Below are 13,532 nucleotides of genomic sequence, written 5' to 3'. Positions count from 1 at the left end.
AAAGCTTTAGGGAAAGAATGTATGTTAAATCTCCAAACTGACATCAGTTTCATTTTTCATATATGTTTACATTTAAAAAATTTAGACAGTACCTTGAAATGTTTAAATGTGCGCTTACGATATTCACACCACTCCACAAAAAAGTGCAGACTTCGAAAAAACATGAAGAGATCTCTCCTTTCCTCTGTTCTGAAGGAGAAAAAATTCTATGATTAATAAACAACATTAAATGAGAATTCCAACCTGGTTTTGTTTTTTTTTTTTTTTTAAAGAGGCACGTATTTTATTCATTTATTTATTTATTTGTTTGTTTGTTTGTTTTTGTTTATACATGCACTGGGTACAGTCAGAAGCACGGGAGGGTGAGAGAATTCACCAGAGCCAGAGCGGGGAGCAGAGCAGGCAGAAGGACCAAAGTACACTGCTGAGGGTAGCAGCGGGCGGCAGGAGAGGTCTGTGCGCCATGTGGGACCCTCCTCCGGTGGCCGGGGAGCAGCGGGGATCGAACCGGCGCCGCAGAGGCCGTGGGCAGCTTCGTAACCCAGCGCTCAACCGCTGCGCCACCGGGGAGGCCCTCCAACCTGGTTTTATTTCTTATCATTGCTCTTTATATTTATACACTAAAGCTACAAAAAGTATTTATTTCCATATACTGAACCCTGCCTGCACTGTTGTGTATGTGGTCCTGTGTGAATGCTAAAGCTACTTTCTCAACATAGAATCTCCCTTTCCCCATCATCAAATGTTTATTTTTTTTTTTTTAAAGATTTATTTATTTATACATACAAGAGCTGGGGTACAGGCCAGAGGTGTGGGGGGTGAGAGGATTCACCAGAGACAGAATGTGGAACAGAACAGGCAGATTAACCGTAGTATACTGCTGAGGGGAGCAGCGGGCAGTCAGGAGAGGTCTGCTGCGCTATGTAGGTTGCTCCCTGGCCAGCTGGGGATCGAACTCATGCTGCAGAGGCTGCCGACAGCTTCATAGGTTGTGTCTTAACCACTTGCGCCACAAGGGAGACCCCTCAAATGTTTAAATCCTATCCATTATTTCATATATCACTTAAATACCACATTCTCCTTGAAATCTTCTGTGATTACTGTGGTAATAAACAATGTACCTAGTTTTTTTCTAGTTTCTTGCACAGAATTTAAAAAACTGTCGGAATTTCTGAGTGCCAAGAGAATCTTTGTTATGCTAAGGAGGTGACTTAAGAGTGGCCCCTGGATAGCTTCAGGACCAGTCACATGATTAAAGGTTTGGACCTTAAGACTTCCAGGGAGAAGGGTGTTGGAGATTGAGTTCATTGACACAGCCAATTATGTAATCAAGGATGACTATGTAATGAAACTCCAACAAATACGCTGGACAATAAAGCTTAGTGGAACTACCTAAACACACTGATGTGCTGGAAAGCTGATGTTCTCACATCCACAAGGAGAGGGCACAGAAAATCTTTATTAATGCCCAACAACTCCATCCCAACTTGTCTTACACACTGCTTCCATTTGGCTGTTTCTGGGTTGCAACTTTTTAAATAAAACTGTAATTTTTGGTATAGCACTTTCAATTAGTTCTCTGAATCCTTCTGGAAAATTATTGACTATAAGGGAGTCATGACAACCACTAAATTTATAGGCAGTAAGGTGGAAGTTACATATGGTCCCTGAGACTTGTGGTTGCAACTACAGTGGGGGCACCCTTTTGGACGACTTTGCATTGAAACTGTGGGGTATGCACTAAGTCCAGGAAGTTAGTATTAGGATTGAATTGAATTATAGGACACTCAGAGAATTATTGTCAGAACAATGACCTTATCACCACACCATATATCCTATTCCCAAACAGCAAGACACAATTGCACTCCTATGTACTGCCATAGGAATTTATTTAATACTCTCAATAGTGTATCTATTATTATACTGACACACACAAACACTTAGGAGCAACTTGCAGACAAGCCACACATATTCATCTAATCATTCATTCAGCAAAGGGTTGTGGGAACTGAGTTTCCATTCTAGTCATGATGGAGTAATTAAGCACAATCCATCTGTATGCTCACATAAATATAACTTAGAACCAAGGATATAATATATAAATCAAATATTGGAAGACTCTGAACATAGAAGAAAGGAGAATGGGTACTTTAGGAATTCAGGGAGGACCTGTGACAAGTTCTCCTGGGTTTACTTTTGCCTCTTATATTTTCTAATATGAATGCTAGAGCAGATTGCAATGCAAAACTGTCAAAGAGTAGAATTAAAAAAAACAAAAGGCATTGGAAAATATTGTTCTCTCTAGCCAGCAGAGGTTATGCCAGATGAGAAGAGGACATTGGTCTTGGTAATGACAACAAAGCATGGATTTGACACCAAAAGCTAAGGGTACAAAAGCAAAAATAAACATGGTACATGGGACTACATCGAACAAAAATGCTTCTGCATAGCAATGGAAAACATCAACAAAATAAAGAGGAACCTACTGAACGGGACAAAATATTTGCAAATCATATATCTTATAGAGGTTAATACCCAAAATCTATGAGGAACACATACAACTCTTTAGCAAAGAAAAACAAACAATCCAATTTAAAAATAAGCAGAGGGTCTGAAGGCATTTTCCTAAAAAGCATCTGTTTTGCATGGAGTGGTAGAGATTAAGTGTTAAAATTTACTCTGATATATATGACATATATTTTTTTAATTCCTGAGAGAACAAATTACTCTCCAAAATTATGGGCCTATAAAGAAAAGCAGTTATTTATTTAAAACCTATGGGTTAACATGACATGATATTTTAATCTCCATGATCCAAGGGAGAAGAAAATAAGCTCTCAACCTCATATGAGAAAGTAAGTCAAGAAAAAAATCTTAAAAACTGCAACAGCCAACTTTAAACACAATATATATACTTTATAAACCCTCAGAGTAAAAGATGGTTCTGTTATGCACATTTGTTAAAAACAACTTTGAAAGTGCAGTAAGTCACAATTCCTTCATTCCATTTGCATCTCCATAAAGGGTACTCTATTATAGTATATATATAGTTTTCCACTATGGAAAGAAATTGTGTGTATATTTTGATTCTTACAGAAGTAAGAGTGATTGTTATTTATCTATTTTTCCCCAGGAAAGTCCAAACTTCACTAAATGTAAAACAGATGTTATAGATTTGTTTCATAAAATGTTGGCAGTAACACGTTTCAACTTCAACTAGCAAACTCCAACTAGTAAAATAACTCCAAATGTCTCTTTTTCAAGGGTAAGTAAAACAAAGAAAAATTTAGAACAAAAATTCTAAACTTCAAAAAATTAATTCCTCATAATATTAGGAAAGAAAAAACAGGTGAATATCATCTCAACTCATTAAAGTGTTATCAGTCACTTTCATCTATTGCCAGTAAAAATGCAAAATGGTATGGTCAATCTGGTAAACAGCTGAGGCGTTTATTATAAATTTACGCATAACCTTATTCTATGACCCAACAAGCTTACTTGTCATTATTTACCCTAGAGAAAGGAAAGCTTATGTTCACACAAAAAATCTAAATGAATGTGTACAATGCCTCTATTCATAATCACCAAAAACTGGAAATAAGCTTAATGTCCTCCAATAGATGAATGGCTAAACTAGTATCCAACAACGGACTACTACTCAGAAATGAAAAGATGGATGAATCGCAAAGGCATTATGCTGAGCAAAGAAGTTGGCGTACAGAGACCCAGAAACAGAAACCGCAGTGAGTGAGAAAAATACTTGAAGAAATAATGACAAAGTACACCAAATTTGCTATAAAAGATGTAAATCTAAATTCAAGAACCTCAGAAAGGATAAACTCAAAGAAAGCCATGCCTAAACTCATGATAATCTAACCACTGAAAAGTAAAGGAAAAGAAAATATCCTGGAACCTGCTGAATGGGGCAAAATATTTGCAAATCATGTATCTAACATAGTTAATATCTAAAATATATGAAGAGGGCCTCCCTGGTTGAGCACCGTGCTGTGAAGCTGCCCGCAGCCTCTGCAGCGTGGGTTAGATTCCCAGCCAGCCAGGGAGTTACCCACATGGCATGGCAGACCTCTCCTGTCATGTCCACTGCTCCCCTCAGCAGTGTCTTCGGTCCGCCTGCCTGTTCTGCTCTCTGCTCTGTCTCTGGTGAATTCTCTCACCCTCCCACACCTCTTGTCTATACCCCAGTTCTTGTATAAATAAATCTATCTTAAAATAATTATTCTATAACAAATAAATGCTAATAAAAATTTTTAAAAAAATAAATAAAATATATGGACACATACAACTCTATAGCAAAGAAAAACAAACAATTCAATTTAAAAATGAGCAAAGGAGCAATCAATAAAAAATTGAGACATAAAAATTAAAGAGGGAAAAAACTAATAAAAAGAATCAGATTCAAAGATGATTCAATATTTTTCCTACAATAAAAAAATTGGAGGAAAAAAGAGCTAGTACAAAAGAATATGAAATAATTTTATATATTTAATGTGATGGTGGTTTCATGAAGTTACATAGGAAATTAAATTACACAGAACACACACATAAGTGCTTCTAAAACTGGTAAAATGTGAAAGAACAATTATACTAATGTCAATTTTCTGGTTTTGACAGTATATTATAATTACACAAGATAATTCCACTGTCGTATGGAATCTCCTTGTATATTGGTTTTTATTTAAACTTCCTGTGAACCTGTAACTATTTCAAAATAAAAAGTTTACAAATAAGTGAGTGTAATAAATGACATAAAATTGGCAAAATGTTGATAACTGTTGAAGGGGCCCAATGGGTAATTGCCAATGAATTATACTATTATTTTTACATATTTGAAATTTCCCATAATGAAACATTAAAGAAAAAAAGCTATGGTTATTATTGAAATAACTACAATTATTAAAATATACAGTGAAAAATTAGATAACATGCATAAACAAATAGGAAATTTCAGCAGAGAGAAATTAAGAATCAAATGAAAATTCTAGAATTAAAGGACAGTACATTAGAGAATTCCTTCAAAAGCCTCACTGGCTAGACTGAAGCTAAGGAAATAATTTATTAATTTGAAGATAGGATAACAGAAGATATTCAAATTGAAGTGCAAATAAACAACAACAAAAAGAGTGAAAGAAACAGAGATTCCAAACATTTGAGACAATATATGACATGTTCTAACATGTATGTAGAGTTACAGAAAAATAGAGAACAGGATAGACATGGTATTTGAAAAGATATAGTTAGAAATTTCCACACAAATACACCCTAGAAAAATAAACCCACTAATTACAGACGTCTTGTCACAACCAGTGCAACCCAGAAGATATTGCAAGGATATCTTTTAGGATGTGAAAGGAAACAGTCAACCCAGTTGTCAATGGTCAACAACGCATTGCTGGTTTTCTTCCCACTTCCTAAATAGTTCCTTTCAGAATCCCTTTGGAGGATCCTTCCTTTATATTCAGTCAGTACATTTTAGAAAGTCAAGGTTTAGTTCCAGTTCTTTTTCTATTTTCACTCTGTATTCTCTCCATAGGCTATTTCACCTCTGCTCAACGCTTTAACTTCTACCCACTGGTAGATACACTTACCTATACCTCTTTTGAGCTGCCTACTTTATATTTTCACTCCATTATTTCACAGACACTCACATTCATCATGCACAAACTGAAGTCACAATCTAACCTGACATGGTTCTATTACAACATATCCTATCTCAACAAATGCAATCACCATCATCAAAGAGTTATTTCCTATTAATGGCTCCAGACTTTCTCTTATTCAATAAACACATGTTCTTACAATTGTGCTTCCTAAATATCCCCCAAATTCATCCATCTTTCTTTATCTCAAATACCATTATTCTAGAATATACTGCACACTTTTCTTGCCTGAACTGTTTTAATAGGCAGGTACTGATACTCCTGTATCTACTATATCCCCTCAATTCATTCTCCTTACAGCATCCAAAATAATTCTTAATAGGATGTTATACTTCTGTTGTCCTTAGATTCTGCTTAAAAATTTTTAATAGTTTCACACTGGATGTTAAGTCTATGACTTAACTCTACGTGGTATGGACCTTACACACTTGTCAGTCTTATCTCATACTATAGCCCGTGCTCTCACCCTCCTCAAAACATTCTCATCCCCTTGCAGTTGCTCAGAGATGCCATGCTCCATCCTAGCACAGAACCTATGCACCAGTTATGCCTACTCAGTTTTCAGATGACACTTTATGTAATTCTTCTTGGTAGTATTTAACAGCTACAGTTCTTATTTCCTTCTGTAATTATTTAATATCTGACTTTGCCATTAGGCTAAAAAATCTGTACATATCAAGGAATAACTTTGTTTTTGCACACATATTCATTTTAATGTACATGGCGTATTAAATGTCCACAGAATGAATGATAGGGAAAACATATGCCTAAATATAAGCCACAATAAAGCCACTTATCAAGAAGAAGAAAAAATAAACGTAAAACTTAGAGCGAAAACCTCTCCTAAGAAAACTGACTTATAAAATAGCTTACCTAGACACAAATTCACTTAATTCTGAATATTCAGTAGGTTCCATTATTATGTTGAGGTCAGTAATAACAGAAGATAAACTCTCCTTATTCTAGAATAAAGAAAAACAATTATATGTCAGAGCATACAATGTGCTATTATTCAGGCAAAATAAGAATGAAGTATAGATACATACTATAACATAAAAGAACCTTGAAAACATTATCTAAGTAAAAGAAATGATCAAAAAGAGAGTTAATATCTAAAATAGATCAAATAAAAAAGATCACATATGATTTCATTTACATGAAGTATCCAGAATAGGTATAGCCATAGACAAAAGGTTAACTGTTGGCACAGGTATGAGCAGAAGGAGTCTGAGGGGTGCAAAGAGTTTGGAATTTCTTTATAAGGTGATGAAAATGTCCTGAAATTGATGTAGTGATGGCTGTATAAGCGTGAATATATTAAAAATCATTGAACAGACATGTCAAATGGATGAATTATATGGTATGTTAATTATAGCTCAATACAGGTACTTTTTTTGCGCCTGTGATACAGAATATATTCTGGGAAGACAATTCCCAATTTCTAAATTGATTAGTTCATTTCATTGGGTTTCGGGGGAGAAGTTAGGTAAACATATTTAATCTGTCACTTTATAAAAAATCTCCCATCTATCTGATTTATTATGCTGCAAGAACTATGAATGCTAGTATATGTTAATTCTGATGCTTGTGCAAAAACAAACAGTGCAGTACTAACAATAACACAGTAAATCTGGGGAACAGAGCTGTATAGTCTGCCTACCTCTTAAAGTAGCTATACCCACATGAGAAATCATTGCAATTCTCCTGTTATATTTCCCTGTAAAATAATGAAGGTTAACCTAGATAAACTATAATATCACTTTTGGTTCCAACATTCTATTGATTAGGTCACTTTGATTCTAACATTGTATTATTCCGACTTAATTAAAACAATCTATCTTGTAAGATAGTTTTATTCTTTAGGTTACTTTTAAATTTTCTGATAGCTAAACATCTCCCTCTAGTGGAAATTTTGTTTTTAAAAATGTGTTTTAGAACACTGAAGGTTGCCATGAATTCAATATTGTTTTTTCCTATCAGTCAACTATAAAAATCTATTCAACATATAAAATGGCAAAGCCATTTTAGAAAGAAATTCAGAATTTACTAGCAATAAGAACTGACCCAGAAATTCTACCAAAGATATATTTCTAAATATATAGTCATACAAGTAGGCCTAGAATATGTAAAGATTTACCATTAAATAATTTCTTTTAAATTCTCAATACACTAATATATCAGAATGCTAAACAACAACAAAAAAAATGAGGTAGTCCTTTATTCTTTTCTTCTCTAAGAAAGACTGAGTCCCACATACATAATTTCCCTGAAATCTCACTAATTTTAGTTATTTGAAATTGCTTCTAATCTTGCTTACCCATCTACTCTGAAGAAGAATCATAAAATTGGAAAAGTGCAGAGAGGAAATGATTGTTCTAAACATAGCCAGGGATAACATGCTCATTCTGTAGGAAATTAATTAAAACTCCGAAATTAAAAAAATACCTACCTACTTTGAAATGTGAACGTCAACTTACGCCTCTTCAGAGATTCAGCAATTACTGTTTTATATCTTTCGCTCCTTAGGGTTTTTTTGTTTGTTTGTTTTCTGAATTCCTTCTAGCATATGGGACAGAAACTGCTGGTATTTCCCAAAACTTGTATTTTTTTCTTGCCCCAATTTTTCACTGGTTGCATGGCCATGTAAGGAAGACCAAACTTTCCCATACACTAACTTATTGGCTAATAGAACATTAACTGAAAATGATAGCTATTACAACTTCTAGAAAGTGTCCTTCAAAGGAAAAGTTAAGCCCTATTTGCCCATCTCCCTTCCTGTCCCATGGAATGCTGACATGGTAACAGGATGATGAGGTAGAAGCCACACTGTAATGGCAGAGCTTAATGGTCATGGAGTCACTGACCTAGCCCTTGAAAACTAAAATTCTGTTTAAGCAACAGAGAAATAAACTAGTACTTTAAATTACCTTTTAAGTTTTCTTGTCATGTGTAGCTCAACTAATTCTAATTTATTCAGGTGTGATCCCAAATGACCACAACCTCAGGAGAAGCTGTGAGCAAGAACACCTAACCAAGCAGGTCCCATATTCTGCGCCAATGAAAAAATGAGTGAGATAAAATGCTTTTGGTCATTTTAAGTAATTAAGTTTTAGAAAAATTTGTGAAACAGTGATAGATAACTAATAAATATTAGATGCCTGGCATATCGGATGACTGCCTTGGATATTCCTATGACCTTGGGACTTGTACTAGAAGCCAGGGGTCCTTCAATAATAAAACGCCTGTTCACTCAGCAACAACGCTACCATATGCAGTTGTGTGGGGAGCCTGCTGCCCTAAAGGGAGCTAGAGTTGTTGCAGAATACCTGTTTACTCTGCATGTGGAGTTCCAGGACATTAGAAATTCTGCAAACAGAACTTCTTCCCAGAATTGATTCCTGTTGTTTGAGGACATACTGGCTTGTGCATATGTTCCCTACTAACTAGAAAAGCTTGTTTTCAGCAATAACTTATCAATCTGTATAAGCAAAAGCACAATTGCGTGTTATTTTCTTGCTCCTCCGTTCATATCTGAAATAAAAGCTTTGGCTGGGAGAGTGAAAGGCAGAACTGCTCTTGATGGCACTCTTCCCAGCCTCCCCCTATTGCAAATTCATTTAGACTCCAAGTCTTCGTAATGGCAGAGAACTTCATCGGTTGTCCTGTCTACAGCACAGTTGCCAGGGTACATACACCTTAAAATAATTTTTTAATGGCACAACTTTGTACAGATGTGTTACCAGAGGGTCCTGGCTCACAAACTCCTCCTTAGTTCTGTCGCTGCTGGAGGTTGGGAAGTGGGATTTTATTTCACAGCAACAGTCTCTGTTATCACAGGATCCTCCCTAATTTACCTGCATTTCCAGAGTCTGAAATTCAAGTTGAAATGTAATCATGTGAAAATTTCCTGATAATCTATGTCTCTGAAGAACTTTCTTTACACCTGTAAATCAAAAAAACAAACCTTTATTTACAAATTAAAATTTTCCTTAAATAGCTATTATTTAATTTTATGTGACTATAATATATGTGGGCATAAGTGTGAGAGTATATGTTAGCAATGAAAATATCTAAAAGAATGTTCACCAAACTGATTATTTTTGAGGATTAAAGACATTTTATATTTTATAGTTGTCAATTATACCAAAGATAAAAGTCAGAAGTAAAAATATCCTAAGTTAAAAAAGATAATTAAAGGTTATTTTTTAGGTATAACATGAATATACTTAAATGCATAAAATGCCCTATCTTAACTATATGGCTCAATATTATTTCACATATGTGCTTCTTATATAACCACCACCCAAAAGAAAATACAGAAATTTTATAGTATTCCTTATGGTTTCTTTATACCCTTTCCCAAGCTATACACAATACCGCAAGATATAACTACTATTTTGATTTTACTACCACCTCATTCTGCTATGAAGGTATTTTTAGAAGGGTACAATTCTACAAAGATAAAAGAGAAGAAAAATGAGAGTAATCCAATCTTGGAAAATGGAAATCAGATGGATGAGCTAGATAGCATATGAACAAATGAAGGTGACCTGGAAAACCCAGGAAATCACTGAAACCTAAGCCAGCAAAGGGGGAAATTCAGAATTTGGCCCACTTACATAGTAGAATACCAAAAAGGCATTTTGAATTGGTGGCACCAATACCTGTAGAGAGGGGGTGAACTTGAAGCTCAAAATAGGAAGACAACCAAAAACTTCTTTAAACTAGCCTATCCTCAACCTCCATCTTCTCTGTACTCAATCTCTTCCTACCAAGTAACTGAAAATTCCATCACCCCTTTCTATATGTAATACAAACTGTGGTGCACTGTCTAAGGCCCATTGAGGGTCACTCTTCTTCTCTTCTGTCATGAAAGTTATTTCTGTGCAAACACCAGAAAGCCATATCTAAAAGTGATTCTCCTTTTAGGGAATGCTACTCTTGTCCCAACAATGTTCCTGGTATCCAACTGCACTGATGAATTACCTTCCCCTTATCTGTCCATGCATTAGAGATCCTTGGCAATAAACCTTAGTCACTGGGACCAGAAACCATCCTTCGAGCCAATGACCCAGTGGCTGAAACTGATCTGGGCAATAGGCCACATTGTTCATTAGGAGTAGAGCAATGCAGCTGAGACAGCTTTTCTGTCAGTGCAAACAACTCCTAATATTTAAAAACTGATTGTGGTGGTGTTCTTTATAATCACGTATCTCTGTTACTTGAGTATTTAGTTACTCAATTTAAAAACTAAATAAATAAAAATAAGAGTATATTTGCATACTGTTATGCTCAAAAAACACCCGACTAAACAAGCATATTTACCACAAGCATATTTTCAAATAATTATCCTGCAGAATTTTAATTCAACTATACAACAACCAATTCCTATGTATAATACTTAGCCTTGAAACCATTCCCAGATTAAAATTAACACTTACTATTTTCTGCCATCTCAGTACTTTTAAGCTCCTCCGTCTTCTTAGAGTAATTTTTTATATTGATGCCAGTAAGTGTACTTAGAAACTTAAGTTCTGATTCTAAATGTCCAACACAATTTCTCAGATCTTTTGAAGGTTCCCATACTTCAGAATTTGATTGGTGTATTTCTTTAAATGATTTTCTGAAAAGCAAATATCAGAAATAATTATTCCAATGAAGAAACCACTGAAAGTGCTTTATCTAATAATCCATAAAACCTTTCTCATTTTGTCCTTTCCATTAAAACCACCTAAGAATTTTCTCAACACCAGTGTGACTACTGGCAATGCAATCTTTATTTAATCTCAACATAAAACAAACAGCCAAATTATACTATCATATTTCTCATATTAGAAACAACTGTAAAATAAATTATAACAGCTGTATTTTGCAAAATAAAGTATCTATTATTGGTTGGAATGCTTAAAATGTTCCAACCTAAATGTTTGATATCCTAGACATATCAAATTATTTTATGTTATTATTTTTTTGAGATAACATTGGTTTACAGCATTGCATGTGATTCAGACATATAGGATTACACCTTTTCAGATGTCTGTGTCACAACAACTGCCACCAAGGCAGATCCTTACCCAGGCGTTGAAGCGCTCCCCTACCATTTGAGGGCAAGATTTTAGGACAAAACTTAATAAACCTAGCTCTTAGAGATGGGCTGGTTTACAAGTGACCCTTTAATTTAGTCAAGAAGAAGAGTATTAAATATATTCACTGGTTCCAAGTATGCTATTGTAATTGTTCGTGCACATGATGCCATTTGGAAGAAAAGAGGAATGTTAACCTCACATAACCGAAAGGTTAAATATGGGGATTTTATTAGCCAACTTACCGAAGGTATAAATCTACCCAACACTGTGGATATAATGCACTGCTAATGTTACCAAAAATTAGATTGTGAAATTGCCCATGGAAACAGAAAAACTAATCAAGTAGTCAATATAGCAGCTTATCTCCTTGTGACTGAACATCCATCCTCTCTGAATCTCAACCTGGACTCTTCATCCAGGATATATTGATAACAACCTCCAGAGGGCAAAAGAATGGGTAACTTCAAGGGAGGAGGAAGAAATTGTTAGCATATCCTGAAGGGAGGCTGCTGCTGCCAGAAAATCTTATTGGTTAAGTGATAAAATATATTCACCAAACCAACCATTATGGAAGAGATACCACTCTCAATTGGGTGAAGCCCTACATAGCTGAACCAGAACTCTCACAAATAATTCAGACAGCAATTGCAAACTGTTCAGTTGCCAAAGGACATGTCTGTTGGAGTACAAAGGGAATGTCTGTTGGAGTACAATGGTGGGACACTGCTTAGTGAAGACTGGCAAGTTGGTTTTATTATAACAGCTGGTGTTCCAGGAACTTTCTGATATCTCTTGATATACATGCATACTCTGGGATGGGTGGAAGCTTCCCCCTCCCACTCAGAGCAGTCATTAGAAGTAACTAAAACACTACTCCATGGAAATTATTCTGAAGATTGGACTCCTTGCTTCTATTTAGAGTGATGATGCCTCCTCCTTTAACTCAGAAGTAACTCAGAAATTCTCAAGGTGTTTTCCCTCAGGAAAAGTTAAAGGGTGAATCACACTCCTAAACACTTTCTAAAGTCTGTAAAGAGACAAACTTGAGATAGGATAGAGTACAGTACGCCTATTACCCTGCTGTGAATCTGAGTAGCCCCTAAAGAAAGTTGCCAATTATTCCTTTTGAAATTTTATACAGGACACCTTTTCTCCAGGTTAAAGGTGGAAGGAGTGCCTCCAACTTTTGAAATTTATAACCAGTGTATCAGATACTATGTTATTTCCTTAAACTGCAATATCTAACTCTTTCTCAAAAGTTTGCTTCTGATAGGCTGTAGCATTTGACTTGCTCCTCCACCCTCCTTCCCTAATTACTCTCCCAGTAATCAGATGCTTCCGAAGACCTGGAAAGGTCCTTATTCTGTGAATCAACTGCAACCTTTGTAGGATGTGATGGGCCCTGTATAGTCCTTCTCATTACCCCTCTGTCCTAAAGTTAGAAGGCATAAAATCTTGATTTCATCATGCTGGGGTAAAACCTTTCCACTTATAGAGACTACAGTTCCTACTTTTGACTTGACTTTACAGCTCACTAGACTCCTCCACTTAACCTCCACTGAAGACTGTGGCAGTTCCCATATTAACCTTACTCATGATACTCTTTTTCTTTACATCAAGTTACTTTGTTACCTAGTTTTTAAGAAAATTTTGTACCACCCACCATATAGATAACCCATACAATATATACCGTGAATTCCAACAGGTATCAAATGCTAAATAATGCTTCCCACCAAAGGCCAGATTACTAATGACGTGAGCAAAACTT

At 35.5% G+C, this 13,532-nt stretch overlaps 1 protein-coding gene across 1 annotated transcript in view; it reads right to left on the bottom strand.

Moving 5' to 3' along the window:
• CENPP (centromere protein P) overlaps window positions 1-13,532 on the bottom strand; it is a 174,510-nt gene that overhangs the window by 160,499 nt on the left and 479 nt on the right. Inside the window, exons 2-5 of the mRNA XM_054688716.1 lie at window positions 11,120-11,301; window positions 9,533-9,621; window positions 6,552-6,640; window positions 93-189 (exon numbers count right to left, since the gene is read on the bottom strand). Coding sequence (XP_054544691.1) covers window positions 93-189; window positions 6,552-6,640; window positions 9,533-9,621; window positions 11,120-11,301 — 457 coding nt within the window. The remainder of the gene's footprint in view (window positions 1-92; window positions 190-6,551; window positions 6,641-9,532; window positions 9,622-11,119; window positions 11,302-13,532) is intronic.

This window comes from Talpa occidentalis, unplaced genomic scaffold (genome assembly GCF_014898055.3).
Source record: "Talpa occidentalis isolate TD23 unplaced genomic scaffold, MPIMG_talOcc4v2.1 talOcc4.7, whole genome shotgun sequence".
In the NCBI taxonomy this organism is placed as follows: Eukaryota; Metazoa; Chordata; class Mammalia; order Eulipotyphla; family Talpidae; genus Talpa; species Talpa occidentalis.
Note: the sequence above shows the minus strand (reverse complement) of the source record. Positions and strands in the feature narration are given on the sequence as shown.